The sequence below is a fragment of the Lissotriton vulgaris genome, chromosome 6, assembly GCF_964263255.1.
Source record: "Lissotriton vulgaris chromosome 6, aLisVul1.2, whole genome shotgun sequence".
NCBI lineage: Eukaryota > Metazoa > Chordata > Amphibia > Caudata > Salamandridae > Lissotriton > Lissotriton vulgaris.
The window spans coordinates 1,265,422,676-1,265,448,708 of record NC_141694.1 but is presented as its reverse complement, the minus strand read 5'-3'; the positions used below and the strand labels follow the sequence as shown (position 1 = coordinate 1,265,448,708).

The window sequence follows — 26,033 nt, the reverse complement described above, 5'->3', positions numbered from 1 at the left end:
TCTGTCTTCATCCGTATAGACAATACCACCTGCATGCACTATCTGAGCAAGCATGGAGGAACACGATCTCAAGCCCTGTCTTCGGAAGCTCAAATGATCTGGTAAGGGCCAATAAGCCATCACATAACCATCAAGGCGGAGCATCTCCCAGGAGTAAAGAACAACCTGGCAGACACCTTGAGCAGATTACCTCAAACAAATCACTTGTGGGACCTCAACCAGCTGGTTCTCGATTCCATCTTCCAGAAATGGGTAACACTCAACTTACACCTATTTTCATCTCAAGGGAACCGAAAAGGACGGTTCGTCGCCAGTAGGGAACCTCAGAGTGGGTCATGGGGAAATGCTTTTTCGGTAGGATGGTCAGGAATCTTCGTGTACGCTTCCCCCCCATGCCCCCTAATCTCTAGAGTGCAGATGAAAATGAAACTGGAGCCATGCCAGCTCATCCATATTGCTCCTCGGTGACCCCGCCAGCATCGGTTTCCGGAACTACTCCTGCTGTCACAATCCAAGCTTTATCACCTGCCAGTGTCAACCATTCTCCTAACCATGAACATAGGGCAGATCCTGCATCCACACCCAGCTTCTCTTCAGTTACATGCCTGGAGCCTGCGTTCAAAGAATTCAAAGATTTAGTAATTCCTCAAGACTGTGGGGACATATTGTCCAGAGCTAAAGCTGAATCTACTACTAAAACATACAGACTTAAATGGAAACGTTTTTGTTCTTGGTGCCTTCAGAACGACATTCGCCCTCTTCTCTCATCTCCAAAACAAAGCTCACCTTACCTCTGACAAAATCAGGTCTGGCGTATGCGTCAGTAAGGGTCTACCTCGCGGCCCTCTCTTGAAACAAACGCACGTCCGGCGTTTCTTCTCTTTGCTATTCTCGCATCATCAAGTAGTTCATGAAGGACTGTTCAGGATTCTCCCCCCCACTCCCCTAAATTCGGCCTCCTCCGCCAGAATGGCACCTTAATGTAGTCCTGTCTCAATTAATGAAACTGCTGTTTGAGCCAATTCACAAAATTGAGCTCGGGTTTCTCACATGGAAAGTGGCATTACTTCTGTCACTTACTTCTGCAAGGAGAGTAAGTGAAATTCAAGCCTTCACCTTAAAAGTACCCTACTTGCTTCACAGAAGACTGTTATGCTGAGAACATACTCTAAGTTCATACTGAAGGTCCCATCTTAGATTCACCTTAATGACCCTGTTATGCTACGCACTTTTTTCCCCCGCATCCTCCTTCACCGGCGGAGAAATCTCTCCACTCTTTGGATGTCAAGCGATGCCTCAAATTTTATTTGCGATACAAAAGGGGATGATGGACGGAGCGTTTGAGAAAATCAAACACTCACCCCCCCAGTCAACTGATCTGGGTTTAATCCATCACCATTCTTTAGCTCACTCAGCCACCCCAGTTCAGACATGGCCATATGCAAATCAGTCTGACCCTGTGCCTCATGGGAACAGTCCAGCCCGAACTGCAAAGCCACGTTTCCCTGGACCGAAAACAAGCATCCTGGGACCGGTTTCGGATTCATAATCCTCATCAGCCAAGCTATCTTGAATCCAGTGGCCAAGTGAGCAAGGGACTCACGTCTGAGCATACCCTGCCAACTTAGGGCGAACAGGATTGATGAGGATTTTGAATCCGAAACCGGTCCCAGGATTCTTCTTTCCGGTCCAGGGAAGACATGGCTTTGCAGTTCGGTCTGGACTGTTCCCATGAGGCACAGGGTCAGACGGATTTGCATATGGCCATGTCTGAACTGGGGTGGCTGAGTGAGCTAAAGAATGGTGATGGATTAAACCCAGATCAGTTGACTGGGGGTGAGTGTTTGATTTGCTCAAACGCTCCGTCCGTCATCCCCTTTTGTATCTCTTTGTTCGCCCTAAGTTGGCAGGGTATGCTCAGACGTGAGTCCCTTGCTTACTTGGCCACTGGATTCAAGATAGCCTGGCTGATGAGGATTATGAATCCGAAACCGGTCCCAGGATGCTTGTTTCCGGTCCAGTGAAGACATGGCTTGGCAGTTCGAGCTGGACTGTTCCCATGAGGCACAGGGTCAGACTGATTTGCATATGGCCATGTCTGAACTGGGGTGGCTGAGTGAGCTAAAGAATGGTGATGGATTAAACCCAGATCAGTTGACGGGGGGGGGAGTGTTTGATTTGCTCAAACGCTCCGTCCATCATCCCCTTTTATATCAAGTTTTATTTGCAACAAGCAAAACAACTGCGCAGAACATATCCACTGCTAGTATTTAATGGACCTCTAAGACTGGGTTCTGCTGTCACAAATAGAACTGTCGCTGTGTCGATCGCTGCTGCTATTCAGCTCTGTCATACTAAGGCGGGTAAACCGCTCACGATAAAAGCCATGGCACATTCTACAAGAGCAGTTTACTCTTCTACTGCTCTTTTTGCTGATGTACCCCTGAACAAGATTTGCCGTGTCTTTACATGGAAGAGTGCTCATACTTTCACACAGCATTATGCTTGGATATGTCAACTTATAGCGAACCATCATTTTCCTAACAATTTTATTTCAGTGATTTTTGTTTTATTATGCTATATTTTGGCCATTACCCAAAGCAAACACTGGGCACATAACGTGTTTAATTGGTGTGCACCTAATCCTTCAGCCCCAGACATGCTTCTGGTCATGCCTCATGGGCATTGGCTGCACAGTGTGGTTTTGTGATTGTGACGTGCAGATCGGCAGCGAGAGCTCACAGTGTATGGCTTATATATGTGATAAATGTGCTCAGGGCGCAGGTTGTCGCTGAATGTCCTTCACAGTTCCCTGTCCCACTTATTTCCTGAGTCATAAGGCATGGCATTCAACTATGCCAAGTGCGATCTGGGAGAAGGGAGTCACTCTTGGCCAAATCTTTTGCCAAGTTAATCTGCCCATAACGCTCTGTAGCTTTGAGCACAGGGTGCTTGTAGACTTATTCCTTCCTCCACCCAACCTCCAAAATTCCTGTCCCCAGAGCCTGCGAGATACAGTGAGTGACCTTAATATGCCCTGCCCTCCCACACAGAGAACCTGCTGCACTGTTGATAAAACAGGTTATTCGGGTATATAGTGTGCATAGAAACTGTTAATTTGACAGTAGCTCATCCCTTTGGGTTGTGCCTTTGCGCACTCCTGAGGGCATAATTACAAACAACTCACAGTTCCTAATCTTTTTGCAGTCAGTCAGTGTTCTACGGTTCTAGAACTGTTTTGCATGGGTCATGAACTTGAGAGATGTTGCTCAGCAGATTTTGATTTCAGAGTTAATACAAGATGGTCATAAAGAATTCCCTTTCAAATTACTGAATGAATTTACTGTGAACAACTGGAGGGTCTATTCCAGTACTAGGTCCTGACTTCAGGGCAAGATTGGTGTAAATCTGTCCAACATTTTTTGCTGTGATGGAAAGCATAAACTCTGATAAGTGGGAAATGCATCCTTTGGAATTTCTTAGACGTTTTACCCACTTTCCAAGCTGCACAAGATTTTAATAACGAATTATAGGTCTTGAGCACTTTTCAAAAGTAAGTGTCCTGCAGAAATGAGGCCTAAGTTGACAGCCCTGCCAAGTATCACGCATCGGGCGTGATACTAACGCATTTCAGTGTGGTGCTCCGCACCACCGCACTGAAATACAAAAGTCACACATAATAGAGACTCCTTAGCTGTAAGGGAGCTCTATTATTCATGCACCATATTAAGACTGAAACTAAGCTGGAGAGGCAGCGCGGCGTGGTCGCTGCTCCCGGCATGCTTGGGGGCTGACACAGTCAGCGGTTAAAGACAAAATTGGTTCTGTCGGGTAACCGATAATATTGCTTTTAAGAAAGGCTAGGTTAGCTCAAAGCACAGTGTAATAACTCAAGTGCAGTTAAATTGAATGAAACCTCTCTGAAAACAAAATATAGTTCAAGATATTTATATAGGAAACAACGTTACGTATGTAAAACACCGGAATTACTTCATTCCATTTTATACAAATTCTAAGAACAGGTGAAAAGTGACTGTAGGTGAATGAAGTGACTAGTGCAAAAATAGAGTGACACTTATATACAGTTATATACAATACTACATCTCCGCTACTGATGTCAGACGGGACTCGAGATACCGAGAGTGAGCAGCGCTACCCTCTCGTTTCTACTTGAATTCGTGATTGACCTGCTGGCAATCCAGTCCAGGGTGTGATTTACTTGCCTCCTGTGAATTCAAAATACCCCACCGTGTCGCCCCCCTCCCCTGTCTTGATAAAGACCCGCCGTGACCACCAACTGGGGCACATTAGGGTCGAAACGTCGACGCATAACACTGGTCAAGATACCTCCAGGAACGGGCACAATAATCAACTGTCTCCTTGGAGCTTTAACTAAGATCTCTGACCGATAACTCAAAATTGTTCCTTCCCCCCGACCTTTTTCATGTGTAGTATTGTATATAACTGTATATAAGTGTCACTCTATTTTTGCACTAGTCACTTCATTCACCTACAGTCACTTTTCACCTGTTCTTAGAATTTGTATAAAATGGAATGAAGTAATTCCAGTGTTTTACATACGTAACGTTGTTTCCTATATAAATATCTTGAACTATATTTTGTTTTCAGAGAGGTTTCATTCAATTTAACTGCACTTGAGTTATTACACTGTGCTTTGAGCTAACCTAGCCTTTCTTAAAAGCAATATATTCGGTTACCCGACAGAACCAATTTTGTCTTTAACCACACCTACCCAGGTTCTGAGGGACACAGGGTTACCCCCTTTTTGTTAAAACAGACACAGAGTCAGCGGCACTAGTTGGTACTGTGATACAATGTTACAATATTGACAATTGACCTGACACTGCACTGTGCGTGTTTGTTATAAATCCGTGAGGGCGTGATGACTCACCTATAACAAAGGCGGGACGTCCTGACGCTGCCGCCTGGCGCTGCGTGGCTGCAGTTCAACAGAATGTTAGACTGCTTGCACCGCCTGTGCCACGGACGGGAAATTATTGCGAGTGGACCTCTGGTCACTCCCCGACGAACGCCACCAGTAAACTACTTGGACAGCGTGGAGTCAAACTTCTGTCCTCCTGCTAAGCTACCATCTCCAGTGCAAGTGGGCAAAATAGGTTTCGGCTGTGCTTTAAATTTCTGCCCGGAAGTCAGTGCAGTACCGGTACAGCTCCTCCGAACTCGTTGCAAGAAGTGAACCAGCGCAGTCTAGTGCAGGTGACCCGCAGTGCTGGGCGCCAGGACAAGGCTCAGCCTGCCAGCAGCTGCATGCCGCCGCCTTGGCCAGTAATAAATCGACGATCAATTGAAATGCGGAAATATGACATCCCGCCCGCACTCGATCCCAGGCTCACCAGCACCGGTTGAGAGTGACTCGGTATGGAGGCAGGACATTGTTACAGTCATTAAGAGAAGTTAGTGGAGCAAATATAGATCGCATCAGTGTACCTGCACATTAAAGTGGGAGGAAGCTTTAATGTAACCTGACCCCAGCCCACTGGGCCTCGGCGCCGCCTAAGCAGCTGCTGTGAGAAGGAGTCCGCAGGCTGCATGACTAGTGCCTGAGAGAGTGAGCGCAGGTTAAGTGTATTTATCCTAATTTAACTAAGTAAACCTTATTTGTGCCACAAATAGTGTTCATTGCTTATAAAGACTAGTAGATTGTGCAACTTACTCTTTTATTAAACAATTCAGTTACTCAGTGTGTCTTTAAAAAAAAAAAAAAATTACAGCCTGCTGCGGGTGGGCTTTGACCCCCTAGGCTGTGTGCCTCTCCTGCCCTTTGATTTCTGTTGCTTTGCTAAAACTCTAAGATCTTATTAGTGTTTTGTGTTGCTCAAATGGGTGTAATGTCTGATATTTGTGTTTCCTTGGTTTTCATTGCTTAATTTTGCTTTTGACAAAGTGTCAATCATAGTCATTGAAATGTCACTCATAATGACACTGAACTTATGAAAATGTCACACATAGCGATTTGAAACCTTGGCAGCTATGAGTTGATGATGGTGTGTAAATAAACAAAACCTTTTTCTGTTGACTAACCAGCTTAACTATGAGCGAAACACTTTAACTCCCTTTGTTCTACATAGGTTTGTTTGTGCATATGTATAAAATATGACCTTGTAAACTTTTACTCATTTCCATCCGGATACATATATAGATGCTACATTTGCCCTGAGGCATTTACTCCAATTAAATTGGGCTCTAATTTCATTTTAATTCTGAAGTGCATTGCATCAAATAAAATACATGCAGAGTGAGGAAGCAATCCCTAATTTTACTTTAACTTTTAAATAGTATTCAACGTTAATTTTTTTAACTTCTAGGGTGAAATGTCCCTGTGATCCTACCTGAACTTCACATTTTAGACTCTGGACATATCCTTTCAATCCCACAGGTTTTTATATCAGTTGAAACCTGAAAGTATAATGAAAGTGCTAATTCCCATACCTTACAAACTTTTGATAATGATTTATTGGAATAGCCGTGCCTCTTGATTTGTACAGGATAGAACTTGAATATGTCAATAGTACGATGTTTGCTCCATTTTGCACTCACTGCAAGAGTTGTTTTGCTCTCTCTTCAGGAAAATGGTTGGCTTGTCAATCAATGGACAATCAAATTTTGATATTTGGAGCCCAGAACAGATTCCGACTGAACAAAAAGAAAATCTTCAAAGGTCACATGGTAGCTGGTTATGCCTGTCAAGTTGACTTCTCGCCTGACATGAGGTAAGTCATATAAATAGTTGACATATCAACAGTTTTATCAGCACAGAAAGTTTGCAAAAGCATGACCTATGAGGTAGATTTTCATTAAAGCAATGACTTCACTGCCTATTACTTCTATGTCTCCTTGATGCTAAAGATCTCTCTAGGTATTTTGCAGTGTGATTGGCAACATTACATGGACTCCATGAAAGAAATGTTATTTATACCATGTTGGAGCCTGGGATGTCAGGTCACCTAGGGTAGCCTGGCCTAGGGGTAAGACATGCAATTCTAGAGGCACAAGTGTGAAGGTTGCAAACCACCCAGCAGTAAATCCACGCAATAACACTTAAAAAGGACACTACACCAATTTGTTATGAAAATATGTACTGGTTTATAAAAATAATATACTCGGCTCTTTGGTTTCAAAATTTACAACTTAGGCATTTCAGTTTGTCTTTGAAGCATTAACTATACTTTTAAGTTCTAAAACATATTATCAATCAGCATTTGCAGTACAATACATTTGGTCAGACCTCTTAACCAAAACTGGCAGGTAACACTTATACTCCAATAAATCAGTTATGCATTTACTGTGCTCTGCTTTACTCCTCGGCAACTTCTCTCCACAGCATTACTTTAGAAGAGAAGATCAGCACTTTCAGATTTGCTAAGTTAACTCAATAATCAACAACAATAGTGCATTTTATCAGACTCCAGCATTAGTTAGAAAAGGTTACTACTAAGTGCACTATACTGGTCTCCCACAGCGCCTACAACCCCCTCTTCCTAGTACACAGTCACTGAGGGTTTCCTCAAGATACTCCCCACTTTATGTAACACAGCTGTGGAAATTACCAGTGTCTGGGTTATTCTCTGATAACCTCTAGCGTCACTCTCCCCCTACAGAACACCTCCTTACTTGTGCCAGGATAGGCGGTGGTAGTCTTGTTGCGCCAAAGGATGAGGGAAATCACTGGGCAGGACAAAAGGGAGCCACACGCTACCAAGATTCCTCAGCCTCTGGGGCCCCTCAGCTCTCCTCTGCGTGGCGCCAAAACCAGAGTAACAGTTACCGCCGAGTCTCCTAAGCCGCTTTCGGGCTTCACAGACCTCCCCTCCCGCTCACACCAGCCTCACTGTGGGCCGCTCGAGCAGGGGAGAGAAGTTCCCTTTTTCCACCGCCGCCGGGGGACTCCTGGCGCTCCTCCTCAGTTCTTCCTCGCTCTGGCAAGAGACGCGCTATGCTTCTGGGCATGCGCGAGGCGCTCACACTGCACCGCCTCTCACCTCGCTTCTAGACCCGCCTCCGCTCCCGCCTGCCGCTGCGCTGGCTCCGCTGGCTCCGCTGGCGAGACGCTGCTTCTTCCGGGCCTGCTCGGTCCTAGGCCCCTCCTGCACAAATGAGTGGGATCGCTTGGGGCATGCGCGGTAGCGCTCAGTGAACTTCAAACCTTGGGCATATTCACCACGACGCGGCCGGTGCCCCCGGGGTCCTGCAGACGGCGAGATCAGCGCCGCCTCATGAAAACCGGCACCCTTTACCTTCAAATCGCCTCTTCAGCCACAACTCGGCGCCGATCCCCACGCTGTCACAGGGGTAGAACAGCCCGATCTCTCCTGGCCACTGCTCCCTCAGCGCCCGCTGCTCCTCTCAGTTGGCGCTCAACCACTGAACCAGGGCAGCTCACCAGGCGCTGGCTTCACTCCACAGCAGGTGAGAGATGACACTCTGTGGGGTGATTAAGCTAGGGGACAGTCGCTGTAACCAGGGCAGGATTTTATGGAGGACTGAATAAAAGGCTGGGGGGCCACAAGGATTAGCCCTCCTCCGTTTGAGGGAATCTCAGCAGAAGTCTCTTCACTGGGCAGAGGACTGCACCCCACAGTGCTGTAGTCTCCTTCTCCTGTCCACCTCCCTATTCTTTCAGTCCAGGGACTAGTCAGGCGCCCAGGGTCTCCCTTAATCATCCACAGCGGGGACAAGACAAGGATCCCAAAGGAGGAGTAGAGAAGTGGATTAATTAGGCTGCTTCCCAGTCCAGGAGATCAACCCTTTCACTAGCCTCCCCCCACCTTCCAAGATAGCCTGTCCTCCAGCTGACTCTCTCAGGTAGACAAAATGGCTGCCCAGCATTCCGCCTTATATAGGCTGACCCTCAGTGGTCCAGAAGGGACCAGAAGGTTCTGGAACGCCCTATACTAGTCTATGGGCAAGTTCTGGGTTTGGCAGTTAGGGCAGTTGGTAGCCACCATTTTGTGGTTCCAACTTTTCCTGTCAGAACAGGCCTCTGGGCCTGAGGTGAAAAACTATGAGGGGAAAAAGAACACCTATCCCCTTGACCAACACCTAGAAAAAGTTAGTGGACAAAAATTATTAAGGGTGTGAGGGGCAAAAAGGGGACAAAATAAATAATAAATTGGAGGGACTACGCAAAAAGCCAGACAGGTCTAACATGCGTCCCCCCCAGCTGAAAGTGGGGAGAACTACCCAACCCCTTGGAAGTCCTCATCACTAAGGCGGAAATACCTGGAGAGACCGTCTGCATTGGCGTGGTCCACTCCAGGCCGATGTTCCACCCGGAAGTCCATTCCCTGTAGGGAGATGGACCACCTCAACAGCTTGGGATTTTCCCCCTTCATTTGCATCAGCCAACGAAGGGGTCGGTGGTCAGTCTGAACCAGGAAGTGCGAGCCAAAGAGGTATGGCCGCAGCTTCTTCAGAGCCCACACCACCGCAAAAGCTTCCCTCTCAATTGCACTCCACTTCTGTTCCCGGGGAAGCAGTCTCCTGGATAAGAAGACTACAGGCTGATCCAGGCCCTCTTCATTTAGTTGCGATAACACTGCCCCAATGCCATGTTCTGATGCATCTGTTTGGACAATGAACTCCTTGGAGAAGTCTGGGGCTTTCAGGACCGGTGCCGCACACATCGCCTGCTTCAATTTCTCAAAAGCTTGCTGACAAGCTCCCGTCCAAACTACCCGTCGAGGTTGTTTCTTTGAGGTGAGCTCTGTGAGGGGCGCTACAATAGTGCCATACCCCTTCACAAAGCGACGGTAGTAGCCTGTGAGGCCCAGGAAAGCTCGGACCTCAGTCTGTGTCTTTGGGGGTTCCCAGGCCATGATTGCCTCAATCTTCACCTGCAGGGGCTGCACAGTCCCCCTACCCACCAAGTGTCCAAGGTACACAACCGACCCCTGCCCAATCTGGCATTTGCTGGCCTTGATTGTCAGTCCAGCTTGTTTCAGGGCCTGGAGAACCGCTTGCAAATGCTGCAAATGGTCCTCCCAACTGCTACTGAAGACAGCAATGTCATCCAAGTAAGCAGCAGAGAAACTCTCCATTCCAGAGAGGACCTGGTTCACCATCCGGTGAAATGTGGCAGGGGCGTTCTTGAGCCCAAAGGCCATCACACAGAACTGGAAGTGTCCCTCAGGCGTGGAGAAGGCTGACCTTTCCCTTGCTCCATCTGTCAAGGAGATCTGCCAGTACCCTGAAGTGAGGTCAAAGGTACTCAGATATTGGGCAGCTCCTAGCCGGTCAATTAATTCATCCGCCCTAGGGATCGGATGAGCATCAGTCTTTGTCACTGAGTTCAGTCCTCGGTAATCCACACAGAACCTCAGTTCAGGTGTGGTGCCTGGTGGCGCGGCTTTTGGCACGAGCACCACCGGACTGGACCAAGGGCTGTTAGAAGGTTCAATAACTCCCAGCTCTAGCATCTTGGCAACCTCTCCATGGATGCTAGCCTTCACCTTGTCCGACAGCCGGTAGGTCTTCGACTTCACTGGTGGGCTGTCCCCTGTGTCCACATCATGGGTACACAGGTGAGTCCTTCCCGGGACAAGGGAGAACAACGTAGAGTACTGCTCCAGGATCTGGCGGCAGTCCTCCCGTTGCTCAGGAGTTAAAGTGGGAGAGAGAATCACTCCCTCCACTGACCCATCCTTCTCTTGAGACGAGAATAGATCTGGGAGAGGTTCACTTTCCGCTTCCTCTTCACCGTCAGTCACCATCATCAACATGACTTCGGGCCTCTCATGGTGGGGTTTGAGACGGTTGGCATGCAGCACCCGTAGGGGCTGTCGAGGGGTCTTAAGGTCCACCAGGTATGTGGCCTTACCCTTCTTCTCCAACACTTCAAAGGGGCCTGTCCAGCGATCCTGGAGGGCACTAAGCTCTCCAGGCTCCATCACCCACACTTTCTGGCCAAGCTCCAATTCCACCTGGTGAGCATTGTGGTCATACCACTCTTTCATAACTGCCTGGCTGGTCTCCAAGTTGTCGGAAGCCTGCTTCCACAACTTCGCCATTTGGCTCCTGAAGGCCAGCATGTAGCTCACCACATCCTGGGGGGGGTTTCCTGGGAGACTTCTCCCAACCATCCTTCACCAGGCTGAGAGGACCGCGTACAGGGTGCCCATACAGAAGCTCAAAGGGGCTGAAGCCCACTCCCTTCTGAGGCACTTCCCTGTAAGAAAAGAGCAAACAGGGTAGGAGGACGTCCCATTTCCTCCGCAGGCTTTCGGGCAGACTTCTGATCATGCCCTTCAAGGTCTTATTAAACCTCTCAACCAGTCCATTTGACTGGGGGTGATAGGGAGTGGTGAACCGGTAGGTCACTCCACACTCCTTCCACATTGCCCGCATGTAAGCTGACATGAAGTTGGTCCCCCTGTCGGACACAACTTCCTTGGGAAATCCCACTCGGGTAAAGATCCCCATTAGGGCCCTAGCCACCACTGGTGCAGTGACTGTCCTCAGAGGAATTGCCTCTGGGTACTGTGTGGCCTGATGGACCAGGATGAACCTGTGACCAGCTGTGGTTGGTGGATCTAAAGGCCCTACAATGTCGATGCCCACCCTCTCAAAGGGTGTGCTAACGACTGGAAGTGGTTCCAGGGGAGCCTTCAGCTTCACCCCTGTTTTCCCACTGGCCTGGCAGGTTACACATGTCCGACAGTAAGTGTTGGACGCCACTTTCATCTGAGGCCAGTAAAAGTGGAGGACAAGCCGTGCAAAGGTCTTGTCCTGGCCTAAGTGTCCTGCCAGGGGTATAGCATGAGCCAATTCCAAAAGAAATGCTCGGTATTGTTGCGGGACTACCAAGGCCCTTGACGAACCAGGCAAGGGTACCTTGGGTTCACTGTAGAGGAGTCCATCCTCCCAGTAAATATGGTAGTGTCCTGTAACATCACCTGCTGCTTGGGCTTCAGCCTGTCGCCTCAGTCCCTCAAGGGTGGGGCACTCCCTCTGCCCCTTACAGAAATCCTCTCTGGTAGGACCTCCCTCCACATGCCACTCAGCAGGGATGGGTAAATCCTCCAGAGAGTCTACTTCCCCCTCCACGGACTCCTGGTCCACCACCGCAGGTGGCCGATCTGTCACATGGGGTGTGGAAGCCGGAGTAGGCTCTCCCTGTCTCCGGGTCTGTCCCTTTTTAGCAGCGGGTTGGGCCATTGTTCCAGGCTCCAACCCGGGTGAACTCCCTCTCTGGGCAGTCGCAGACCGTGTGCTCACACAGGCCCAGTCAGGTGTACCCAGCATCGCAGAATGCGTCCGGTATTCCACCTCTCTCCAAGTGTTGTGTTCCATGTCATTCCCCAACAGACAATCGACTGGCACTGCAGGGCTTACGGCAACTCGAAGTGAACCTGCAACCCCCTCCCACTCAAAGGGAACCTCAGCCACTGGATAGTGGCCCATTCTGCCGTCAGCCATCGCGGCGGGGTGGAGTACATTGGGAACCACCTGCTCTGGAGACACCAGTTGACTTCTCACCATAGTCATACTGGCTCCTGTATCTCTCAGAGCCTCCCCTCTCTGGCCATTGATGGTGACCCATTGCCCATACTTTGTAGTATTTGGGGGCACCTGGATCTTTGGAACCATCTCCCGCTCTCCCAGGGACACTAAGGTGACACCCGCCCACTCACCCCCCTTATCTAAGGGCAACTCCTCCCCGAGCGCTACACTAGCTACTCCCGGTGACTTTCCTCCGGTGGGAGGGGGTGGTCTCTTTGGGCATCTGACATCTCCCTTATAATGTCCAACACCACCACATTCAAAACAGTGGAGAACCCTTGGCTGCTGGCTTTGGCCAGGATTAGGGTTTCTGGGCGGGTTTGCCTTAGGGGTGAAACCTGCTCCCTTTCCTTGGAAATTATTTTGGGGACCTTTGGAGAACTCCTTCTTTTTATCTCCCCCCTCCTTCTTCTGGGGGGCGCCCTGTCCGGCTTTTTGAGAATCCCCTCCAGTCCCCTTTGAGGACACCCGGGTACTTGCCCAGGTATCCGCCTCCTCTGCAAGCTTCCGGGGATTGGTCAGCTTGCTGTCCACCAGGTGTTGGCGCAGCTCGGGAAAACATTTCTCGAGGAGGTGTTCTTTCAAAAATAGATTGTACAGCCCCTCATAATCCTTCATCTCGCTGCCCTGGACCCAACCCTCCAAGGCTTTCTTGGCGTAATCCAAGAAATCTACCCAATTCTGGGTACTCAGTTTGTGACTTCCCCTGAATTTCTGTCTGTATCTTTCAGGGGTAAGTCCAAACTTCTTCACCAGTGCCACCTTCATTGTAGGGTAGTGGGTTTGCTCATCCTGCTCCAGAGCCAACAAGGTGTCTCTGCCAGCAGGTGGCATGTATTTATACAGCCCACCCCTCCAGTGAGTTTCTAGGATCCCGTGAGCCCTTAAAGAAACTTCGTATGCGGCTAACCATTTAGCAATGTCATCGCCTGTGGTGTAACTGGCAACGACATCTTTGGGTAGATAGGGTCTGGATTCCCTGGTATTCACTTTATTTTCGCTGCCACCATTATCTGGATTGGGAGACCTGAGTGTTAAAGCTTGGAGGTCCATCTCCTTTATGGTTCGCTCATGGGCTAACCTCTTGTCCTCCCTTTCCATATCCATTCTAGCTAATTCCAACCTCATTCTCCTCTCCTCCCTCCTATCCTCTAGCTCGGCGTCAGTTAAACCCCCCTCTGAGACGCTGCTGCCCACCCTCGAAGGTGTCCTGGGACCTGTCAGCAGATTCCCCCCTCCAGCTTGGTACAACATTGCAGTCTCAAGGACAGTGTCCCTGTCACTCCCTTCTGTGTCCAGTTCCTCCCCTGAATGAGCTTCCACCCATGCCCTTATGCTTGTCAGCAACTTGCCTTTTCTGGCACCTTTTTTAAAGAATACCCCCTGTTGCTGACACCATTCCTTGAGTTGGGTCACGGTGTAAGACTCTAGCTCTTCAAAATTTAATTCCATCTTTCCCTATGGAATAAAATAAGCACACAGGAGAAAACCAAGAAGTGACCTGGGGTTAACCTCCACCCACCACCAGAACCAAATTTGGAAAATCAAAATTCAAATTAGGAGGGCCGCAAGGAGAAAACTCCTGGTGTAGGTCAGTGTATTGCGTTGAATTACTATTGAGTAGCTGCAACCAAGTCAGTATACCACCGCTCGGCACCAATCTGTTGGAGCCTGGGATGTCAGGTCACCTAGGGTAGCCTGGCCTAGGGGTAAGACATGCAATTCTAGAGGCACAAGTGTGAAGGTTGCAAACCACCCAGCAGTAAATCCACGCAATAACACTTAAAAAGGACACTACACCAATTTGTTATGAAAATATGTACTGGTTTATAAAAATAATATACTCTGCTCTTTGGTTTCAAAATTTACAACTTAGGCATTTCAGTTTGTCTTTGAAGCATTAACTATACTTTTAAGTTCTAAAACATATTATCAATCAGCATTTGCAGTACAATACATTTGGTCAGACCTCTTAACCAAAACTGGCAGGTAACACTTATACTCCAATAAATCAGTTATGCATTTACTGTGCTCTGCTTTACTCCTCGGCAACTTCTCTCCACAGCATTACTTTAGAAGAGAAGATCAGCACTTTCAGATTTGCTAAGTTAACTCAATAATCAACAACAATAGTGCATTTTATCAGACTCCACCATTAGTTAGAAAAGGTTACTACTAAGTGCACTATACTTGTCTCCCACAGTGCCTACAACCCCCTCTTCCTAGTACAGTCACTGAGGGTTTCCTCAAGATACTCCCCACTTTATGTAACACAGCTGTGGAAATTACCAGTGTCTGGGTTATTCTCTGATAACCTCTAGCGTCACTCTCCCCCTACAGAACACCTCCTAACTTGTGCCAGGATAGGCGGTGGTAGTCTTGTTGCGCCAAAGGATGAGGGAAATCACTGGGCTGGACAAAAGGGAGCCACACGCTACCAAGATTCCTCAGCCTCTGGGGCCCCTCAGCTCTCCTCTGTGTGGCGCCAAAACCAGAGTAACAGTTACCGCCGAGTCTCCTAAGCTGCTTTCGGGCTTCACAGACCTCCCCTCCCGCTCACACCAGCCTCACTGTGGGCCGCTCGAGCAGGGGAGAGAAGTTCCCTTTTTCCACCGCCGCCGGGGGACTCCTGGCACTCCTCCTCAGTTCTTCCTCGCTCTGGCAAGAGACGCGCTATGCTTCTGGGCATGCGCGAGGCGCTCACACTGCACCGCCTCTCACCTCGCTTCCAGACCCGCCTCCGCTCCCGCCTGCCGCTGCGCTGGCTCCGCTGGCGAGACGCTGCTTCTTCCAGGCCTGCTCGGTCCTAGGCCCCTCCTGCACAAAGGAGTGGGATCGCTTGGGGCATGCGCGGTAGCGCTCAGTGAACTTCAAACCTTGGGCATATTCACCACGATGCGGCCGGTGCCCCCGGGGTCCTGCAGACGGCGAGATCAGCGCCGCCTCATGAAAACCGGCACCCTTTACCTTCAAATCGCCTCTTCAGCCACAACTCGGCGCCGATCCCCACGCTGTCACAGGGGCAGAACAGCCCGATCTCTCCTGGCCACTGCTCCCTCAGCGCCCGCTGCTCCTCTCAGTTGGCGCTCAACCACTGAACCAGGGCAGCTCACCAGGCGCTGGCTTCACTCCACAGCAGGTGAGAGATGACACTCTGTGGGGTGATTAAGCTAGGGGACAGTCGCTGTAACCAGGGCAGGATTTTATGGAGGACTGAATAAAAGGCTGGGGGGCCACAAGGATTAGCCCTCCTCCGTTTGAGGGAATCTCAGCAGAAGTCTCTTCACTGGGCAGAGGACTGCACCCCACAGTGCTGTAGTCTCCTTCTCCTGTCCACCTCCCTATTCTTTCAGTCCAGGGACTAGTCAGGCGCCCAGGGTCTCCCTTAATCATCCACAGCGGGGACAAGACAAGGATCCCAAAGGAGGAGTAGAGAAGTGGATTAATTAGGCTGCTTCCCAGTCCAGGAGATAAACCCTTTCACTAGCCTCCCCCCACCTTCCAAGATAGCCTGTCCTCCAGCTGACTCTCTCAGGTAGACAAAATGGCTGCCCAGCATTCCGCCTTATATAGGCTGACTCTCAGTGGTCCAGAAGGGACCAGAAGGTTCTGGAACGCCCTATACTAGTCTATGGGCAAGTTCTGGGTTTGGCAGTTAGGGCAGTTGGTAGCCACCATTTTGTGGTTCCAACTTTTCCTGTCAGAACAGGCCTCTGGGCCTGAGGTGAAAAACTATGAGGGGAAAAAGAACACCTATCCCCTTGACCAACACCTAGAAAAAGTTAGTGGACAAAAATTATTAAGGGTGTGAGGGGCAAAAAGGGGACAAAATAAATAATAAATTGGAGGGACTACGCAAAAAGCCAGACAGGTCTAACATACCATATGACATTTATTAAATAATTTCTTTTACAGTATCAGTGAATATTCTTTTTAAGCTGATATTTCTAGCAAACTATGAAGCATCTAACTGAAAGCTTGAATGTTATAGACTTATTTTGTTTTTCTTTTTCTTCCGCTCTCATTTTGGTGGTCTGGCTTGACAGCGCAGCTGTCGCCAGGCAATCATGGGAAAAAGGGAAGGCTTGGGTCCTGTCACTGGCTGGCCTGGACCACTCAAAATTATTAAACAAAAACAATAGCCAGACAGGTTTTATTTCACACACTACCGCGCCTAGCGAAAAAATTCTAGGTGGGACGCATTCTTTGATTTAGTCATTTATAATTTATAAATATTTTTTTGAAATTATTTGATATATCATGGAGAATAGACACTTGTCACACAGTTATCAACACATAAACACATACAAAAGAAATACATAATACACAAAATCGATGTGATAAATTCCTGTACACACCAAATAGACAACTGTATAATGCCTCAAATTACTTCAATCGAGGGTACCAGTCCTTAAATATTACTTATATACAAAGACAAGCGGCCATTAGATACATTGCGAGAGCCTGCTTATCTAACTGAGCCAGAGACTGTTCTTCATGTTAGGGTCAAATTTCTAGGGAAAATGTTAGTGGTGTATTTTAATGCCCTGAAAATGCCCCTTCTTTCTTGCCCGAGCTCAGAGTCAACGCGTTTCGAACCACTATATTATTTAAGGGTTCTCCTCAGGACACGGACTAGAATTGGCCGTCACTCTGGAAAATAATAATGGGATTGGTGTCAGTATTTGTAAACCTTAAGGATATTCTTTTGCTCTCAGACTCCTCTACTGATATCTTAAGTTACCTGTTATCAAATACACCGGCCACTTGGATGGAAAATTGCCAGACAAATGAGGAATTTCTGCAGATAAACCGAAAATAAATCTGCTGTCATTTCCCCATATAGTACTTGGTTACAGTCTTGTTGTAATCCGACATACAATGTAGCCTACCTCCATGTGTTGGCAGTGTGGAAGAAAGAATCGCCGGCACTCTTCACACTTGAGTTACTTCGGGAAGATGTATTACTACTTCCCCAGGCGATGCTGTGAGGGAACAGGCACGCCATTAATAGCCTGCTGTGTCAGCTCGTGTTCATAAACATCTTGAAACACAGGGGGTGCCCCTCCTACCTTATCGTAATTGTTGGCCACCGCAACGGCGTGCTCTGTTGGCCTATTGTTCTCATGCGATCTGCAATGCTTCCATCACAACTAGAAGTGGCAAAAGATGACATCAATTTAAGTATTCGCCGCGTGCGTTTTAACTACGAAAATCACTAGAGAGGGCTTTGGCTCAGCCCACATGTTCGGAGCCATGGGTGTACGTGCTCTGATTGGGTAGAAATTGTATACTTTCACAAAAAAGTGCTAGCCCACGCAGCAGTGATCATTTTATTTATTGATCCAGGCTGGCTCTGCTTGAACTTTCAGGGACACACAAAGGACATTGGAATGCTATTTAAGTGTCTTAGATAACTAGATAATGTGTGTTGTGTTTCTCTGGCAGCATCACAGATCGGAGGAGTGCAGTCATTAACCTGCATAGATTTTTAGGCCTGGCTTGACAATGTAACTGTCACTTGACCTTTTAACCTACACCAATATTATTCTACAGTTCTTTGCTTCCACACAATTACATATCTATTCCAGTGCTATTTACTTATAACGCTTCGCATTACCATACAACATTCCTTTAAAGCCAATGCGTGTTAATATATTTGAGAAGGGAAAATATTTATTAGCTCACTACTTTTCAATCTAGAAAAGGTGTACTGCTTCAAGAAGTTTAATTACTGGTGTCACAGCCCGGACGATAATGGTGAAATTTGAGTAAGGCTCACTATTTTCCGTTTTTACTAATTTTTACAGATAAATGCAGGAAAAAACATTTATTTTCTTATCTGTATTTATTTTTAAAGGTGAATAAAAACGGATATTGGGCCCATTTCGAGTGATTCTAAATACACTTTGCCAAGACTGCCAAGCCAATAACTGTGTAGATTAATAGGTGAGGGTGTTAAAAATAAAAAGAGAAATTTAGTAAAGAGGCTTATTTACTCAGTAGACATGCACAAGGTTGATACTGACATGTGCATATATTCATATAAGTGCATTGATTTATCTTCTGCAGGTGTGCGTATCACTGAAACCTGGCACGCATTTAAACATTACTGCATATTTATTGGTTAAATAAATGTGGAAATACACCAGTTTCAACTTTATTTGTTTCACAAAACCCATAATAAATATGTATAAACACAGATAAAGTTTACAAAAAATAAAAAAGGATAAATACAGATGGAAATGTAAAAAAAATTACCCTAAAACTTGTAGCCCTAAATATGAGTTACAGGGTAGTGATTTGGCCTGGGCGGTAAATTTCATTCCGCTTGCGGAATTTGGGTAATTTCGCGTTCCGCGGAGAATGCAAAGTTAACCAAAATTCTGCGCTCTGCAAAACTTCAATACGGACACTTTTTTCCTCAGGAGAGGACGCCACTTTTCGCTCGGCACAATAGCCGCTTACTTTGATTTGGACGTGAAATACAGAGAAACAAGATGTGATGTCTGTGCACATTGGACACAAACAGCACGCCCTGATGAAGTTCTGTTGAACGAAACGCGTTGGCTGCCTAAAAGAAAATTGAATAAAGAATAAACAAAATAAGACATAACAATTCTTGGATATTCTTTATTGATATTTGCATTATTTGAACTCTTGTGGTGCAATCCACAGTGGGTGGAATTGTCATTGTTTTTGTTAACAATTGCCTCTTAGGAGCAACAGGGGCGGTGGTAGTGCACACCATAAGAGCTAATAGCTCTGCATCGGACAGACGACAGACGGGCAGGCCTAAGGCCAATAGAGAGGTGCAGCACACTCAAAATTTCTCTTTGCGTGTTGTTGAGTTGCTCAGGAATAGGGTTATATAAATATTTTTGCTTGTTCACGTTCTAAAAATGCGCACAGGAAAAAAGCACCGCGAACACGCAATTCCGTGTGTCCGCGGAATTTCTGCTTGTTCGCGGTGATTTTTTACCGTTTCGCCGAGATTTGCGTAACGCATTTATGCAAATTCCACCCACCCCTAGTAGTGATACAGGCCACTACTGAGGTCTGTTTTGGTTGTTATATAACCTCTTTTCAATTTACATGGCCACAGCAGTAAATGTAAAATATGGCAGCTGGAGCTATGAATGAAGGCATAAGTCAGCTGCTGATTTTCTTTCAGCTACTTGTTTTCCTTTTGCAGAGGGTTAAACAGGAGCTGAGACGAATTCCTTCGACACTCCTTCAGCTCCAGTGGTCATTTTGAAACAGGGAAAAGAGATAGTGGGGGAGAACTGTTGTTGTTTGCACTCGCCCACAGCATTAGCCTGTCTCATTCTCTTGCTAATTTCACATATCTTGAGGCGATACTTGTGAGAGGGAGTGGGAGGATGCAGGAGAAGGACATTGTACTTTTATTGATACCAAAGGCCCATACAAGTGTTTATAAACCGTTGCTGTTTCATTGTTTTCTATTAAACTTCCAACATTTCAATGTTCTGATATAGACTCCATTATAGTGAGCTTTCCTGGTTAGTGTGACATTAAAATGTTAAAAGCTCCATTGAAGCCACTGAAGTTGCCCTCAAACAATCGTGGCTACAAGAGACCTTCTGCTCCAGAATGCCAGTGCTTGTCATTCTATTTCTCCCCGTCACTGTCTTGGGCTGTAAGTGTTCTTAAAGGCCCTTTTCTTTGTTAACCATAATAGCCCTCAGCTGTAGGCTACAATGCTATCCTCACTCCCAACATTATTTTTACAAACCAAAGGCAAGAAGAGTCTCTAATAAGGAAGTGTTTTTCATGACTCATCACCCACATAGCTCACTCATGTGGGTTACATGGCTGTTGAAAAATGTGCCTCCCCCTCCCCAAGCAGAATGCCTTAATGGGAAAAGAACCTCCCATGAGAGCCACACGTTTCAGTTTAGTGAAAAAGGTTTAATAAGCCTTCCATAAGCATATAGTATTCTTTTCTGCCTTTATTGCTTATATTTTACGAAAGCTTAGTTTATTATTAGTATGTCTTTTATCAGTACTAAGTGAGATAGTCTTCAGAATATTGTCTGTGACTTTAAAAAACGTGTTATTGTTAGATTTCATTACCAGCAACAACTCTGTCAGTTGCATGGTCCAGCTCCCATCCTCCAATTGCCACCCTCTGAACTTACCACTGACGAGGGCTACCAACGTTCCATGCATGCACTGCATTTCAGTTACAGAAGGAAAATAATTTAAGCCATCATATCTAAACGCATAAGACACACCCCCACTTGATAAAGCAGCAATCAAAAACAAAAAAATAACACAGATATACTGTGCAGTATGATGGACAGCTATAGCTAGGAATAAATCCCCACCATGCCAAATTAAAGAGAATTAATAAACTGGAAATGGAAACCAAATATATTAATTCATGATGTAATCTTTGGAGCGAAAAGGTAACTTCCTAGGGCTGGTAAACACTTTGAGCTGGATATCACTCCCAGTAGAACCAGCTGATTGATCTTCATCAGTCTGGTCTACTCCAACCCACTTATCAACACCATGAGCACTTCCACCAACATTCTAGCAGTTGGGCAATGGAAAGTGTTCTCCTCAACTCATGTCTGGTCTGTGGCTTGAATATATCAACAATACACTTCTCCTACATAGAAATGCTCCTCGTACTACTACCCTTGTGGACAGTAACAACATTTTTCTTGATAGACGCAATTTTGAAATGACCCATAAATGAGGTCACACCCTTCCTTTCCCAATGTAGATTCTTTATCAAAACCAAATCGGACACATTCCATTTCATGCATTTTATCGAATGTTTTCTGTTGTACCTCTTTGTACTTATGCTGGTACCTGTGCCGAGTTTGATATTTGATATTTATGGGTATTTGTAGAGCGCAAACTTTCGCTCCGGAAGGAGCATCTTGGCGCTGAGCATGCGTGCAGGTGATGGGTGATACGTGGCGAGAATCTGGGTCTAGATGGCTGCCAGTACAGAGGTGTCTGGTTGTTGGTACACCCAAGTCTTAAGGAGTTTCCTGAAGAGACACTCCTTTTCAATTAATCTGAGATTAACGGGTAAGTTGTTCCATGCCCTTGCTGCCAGGACGGTGAATGTTTTCCCACCCCTAGTTTTGTACTTGAACCTTGGGATCGTGATGAGATTGGTCCCAGAGGATCTCAGACATCGTGTGGGATTGTAATGCATGAAGCGTTTAGCAAGGTAGTGAGGCCCTGTATTTTTCATGGATTTGAAAACAGTGAGTAGGAGTTTAAAAAGGAGTTACCGGCTTGTCGTCACAAGTAGTTTTCTTAAGAGGCAATCCACCTGGGCTCTGTTTGAAAAACACAATTTTTCCCCTCAACAACTCAAATAACTTCTGAGTCCTACAGTTTGGAGTAGTATGCTGTGCCTGTAGGAAAGTGGCTGTATATATACTGGACCAAAGAATGGTACAGTGTGTATAGACTCCCCAGTCCCCAGAGGTATGGCAGAGGTTAAAGTAAGATATAACCTTACTCTCCAAAGTGATAGCTTGGTCGAGCAGTAAGGCAGTCTCAGAGGACAGTGTAAAGCATTTGTTGTACCCACTCAGTCAGCAAAAGGTTTCACACACTCAAGAAATGAACTCTAGGCCAATTGTTTTTATGTCAAAAGATATAGTTTTATTTTAGAACCAACATGTATCAAAATATACTTTTCTCAATATGAGTGCCTTTAGGTAATTACTTTGCAAAAAGGCAATAGACTTTGTAGGTACAATAGCTACAGTGGTTGGTTGCAGTAGGCAACACAATTCTAAACACAATTTAACATTGAGCTCAATGGGTTTTTCTACATAAATGCAGTTGATGATCACTCACTTCCAAGAACTTGTCTGGGGAAGATGGCGGCCGGCTGAGACGCTCGGTCGCGAGCTCCGTCAAGACTCCAGGTGAAACGGTCTAGAAAACGCTTCTCAATGCTAAACTAGCCGGAAAAGCATGATGTGTCTCTGAGCGCTGCAGCAGGGTAATCAGTAAATCAGCAAAATCTCCCAACGCACCCGCAGGAATAACACTGAAACGAACGAACAATTGGACGGAGCCCGTTACCTGATCGATGTGAGCTGGGTAACCGAGGGCAGCAGTGTGAGCAGATCTGGCAGCGGCGGCGTACTTTCAAACTCGTTGTTGTGTGTCCCTCGCTTGTGGCGGTTTGTGGCGGCCGCTGAACTGCATCTTGAAGGCTGGACGAGCTGAGCGAAAGGAAACGCCCGTTCCGCATGACGGGGTGGGTCACGGCTCAGGTGCGGCAAAGCCCGGACACGGCAATCGACTCTTCAGGCAGAGACGGATTGTGGGAGAGAGCTCGAGAAGCTGCCCAGAGCTGCAAGAGGAAACTCTTCAAGATCGGTTTTCTCTTCCGGGGTAAGAGCGGCAGCGGCAGCAGCAGAGAGTGCAACACTGCAGTGTGTGAATGTGAATGTATAGAGGAGGCAGGAATTAGAGCAAAACACTCGGTGGGAGCGTCAAAAGGCGATAACTACGAAGTCTCTAGTGTGGGGCACTGGGATAGTCTGAGGAGCCCTATTTTCTTTGAAAAACAAAACCAAAAGGTTATACTAGGAGAAAAGTGTGGAAAAAGACTTTGTGAAAGTGTCATAAACTTAAAACCGTCAATAACTCCCTGCTGGATGAGTGAAAAGAGAGGTGAAAGTCTCTCCCCTAAAGTAGTAGTGGAAGAAGAAGGCCACACACACAGTGAGCAACAGGGAGGAACAGAGGCAGCAACAGAAAAAGCTGAAGTAGAAAATCAAGAAAATATAGATTTACTATCACAAAACCCAGGAAAAACTCACAATAACCACACCACTTTATCGTTGGGAAAAAATAAAAGCGTCAAAAATAAAAAAGAAAAAAGCCCATTACACTTAAATTATTCTACAAGATCTAGAACGAGGAAGATACAAGGAGCTGGAAACTTTTTCTCTGTGCCAGAGAGATCAGAAGAGGGAGAAATAAGGTCAGCATACTGTCTCAGGAATCAAAACCTAAGCAAACAGAGCCTTCTACAGCCTACAAAAAAAAGTGTATGACCCCCAGAAGCACAAAAAAAAACGTGAAAAATCCCCCACGTTCAGAGGAATTAACAGAGTATAAAAAGCAGAGGGTCGAGGAAAAACAAGGATCAGAAAATAAAGATCACACCATCATTAAGATCATACTTTAAAATACAACAAGTGGTACAAGTAAGAGGAGGAAGTCACTGTTTAGCAAATAACACGACTGACGCAACAGATATAAAAAATATAGCGGACACAGTGCCCCCACAATTTTTAGCTCTAACATCAGACAATCAGAGCGTCAGCCCTATTTTTGAAAAAGAAGTGGAAGAGTCTGCAGACAAGGAAATACTAGCAGGAGCAGATATGCAGTCGCCGCCTCCTCCAGCCTCAATCATAAGTGTGACTTCCCCATTGAAACAATCTTCATTACTAAACCTGTCACCACAACCAGGACATCTATCGCAAGCAAGCTCAAGTGTCACACCGCAAGTCGAAATTGATCAAGAGATTCAAGAGGATGAGCCAAAACAGGAACATATGGAAAATATAGACAAAAGCAAGACAGAAAATATTCTAGAACTGTGCCTGGATAAAATGATGGAAAAAATAATGGGGGAAATGAGAGAAAAATTCTCAATCTCAGAAGGAAACCAGAACAAAATACAAGAAGTCGTCGAAAGTTTAGACCAGAAATTAAATGATCTAGGGGTCAGAGTCACAGCGGTTGAGAACGAGTTGGGCTCCTTAAGCAAAAAAGTAGACACAAACCAAAGAGAAATAAGACAGTTAAAAGACAACGAGAAAGCAATCAAGGAGAAATTAGAATCTTTGGAAAACGAAGGAATAATATTAGCGTGCTGAATGTCCCTGAAAACTCAGAGGGAGCAGATATTAAAGCTTATGTAATATCTCTCCTAGAAGAATTTCTCCCCTGGACAAAAGACTGTGATTTAACAGCGGACATCCAGCGAGTCCATAGAGACCCATTCGGAAAGAGTAAAGAGAAGAAAACTCCGAGGAAAATTTTGGTAAATTTCAGAACCTATTCTCTGAAGGAAAAAATACTGAGTGAGGGTCTAAAAATTGGGAACTTCAACAAAGTCAACTGGTCATTTCGTATACGATCAGATATCTGTAAAGCCACGCAAGACAGGCAATGGGAGCTGGGGCAGTATATGCAGGAGCTGAAAACTCTCGGAGCAAGTGTACAACTGAAATTCCCCGCCTCCCTTAGAATAATGTGGCGAAATAAAATACACAACCTAAGGGAGCCAAAAGAGGTAGAAAACCTTATTCAACTAATAAAAGATCAAATTGAAGTCGATAAACTAAATAAGGAATAAAGTAATGCAGGAGTTGAAGGAACCAACTCCTTGCACTAAAAACGGCAAGAAGGAACTAGGAAAGTTTTCAGAGACAAAGAAACATTTATAGTAGAACAAATATTGGGAAGCACTAACGCATTAAAAATCAAAAGAATGAAATACCTCGAGAATCGGAGCACGAAATCAGGTGAAATAACACCTGAAAGAAGAAAAAGGGAGGCTTCCCCAGGGAGGGAACCCAAAGCAACACGCAAACGCAAAATGCAACTCTGAAAATACACACGGGTGGGGAGCAAAGTAGGGAAAAAAGAAAAGAAAAAATCCTCAAAATTGGAATATAAAAGGAACGGTAAGGGAGTTAAGGGCTGCCTCAATAGAAACAACAATTTAAGATGGTAAAAGAGAAATCAATAAAAATTCTAACATGGAATGTTAACGGGCTTAGAACTCCTTCAAGAAGAAGAAGGATTGTGGAATATCTGAAGGAAATAGAAAGCGAAATTATTATCCTTCAAGAAACACATTTAATAAATGCAGAGTGGACTCAACTGGTAAAAAATCTGAATTGGATTGGATCAAGCATACATACAACACAAGAGTGCAATATAAAGGGGGTGGCAATCATCATAAAGAAATCCCTCAATGCCAAAATAGAAGTTAATAAAGTGGATAGCAATGGTAGATGGGCAATTGCTAAAGTCAGAGTCGAAGATCGCATTCTCACAATTGTGGGATATTATGGCCCTAACAGGGACGACCCAGTGCCCCTTAAAAAACTATATTCTGAACTTCTAACTTTCCCAACCCCAATTGTTATGGGAGGAGATTTCAATCTTATAGAAGACCCTAAAATAGATATAATCCCTCCAACAAAACAATGGAATCTACCGAAGATGAGGGAATGGTTAGGGATCTATAAAAAAGACTTAATTTTGGAAGACATGTGGAAGCTAAAAGGTGTAAAAAACTACCCGTATACCTTCCATAACAAAAAATTAGGACATAAATCTAGAATAGACTTTTTTTTACTAAACAAAAATCTGCGAGATAAGGTTAAAAGCATTGAACACCTACCAGCACACTTATCGGACCACTCTGCAGTTCAGCTAAATATAACACTTCCACAACC

At 46.0% G+C, this 26,033-nt stretch overlaps 1 protein-coding gene across 1 annotated transcript in view; it reads left to right on the top strand.

Moving 5' to 3' along the window:
* The window catches only part of CDC40 (cell division cycle 40), a 480,503-nt gene that overhangs the window by 390,495 nt on the left and 63,975 nt on the right, over positions 1–26,033 (top strand). Inside the window, exon 14 of the mRNA XM_086927386.1 lies at positions 6,608–6,752. Coding sequence (XP_086783512.1) covers positions 6,608–6,752 — 145 coding nt within the window. The remainder of the gene's footprint in view (positions 1–6,607; positions 6,753–26,033) is intronic.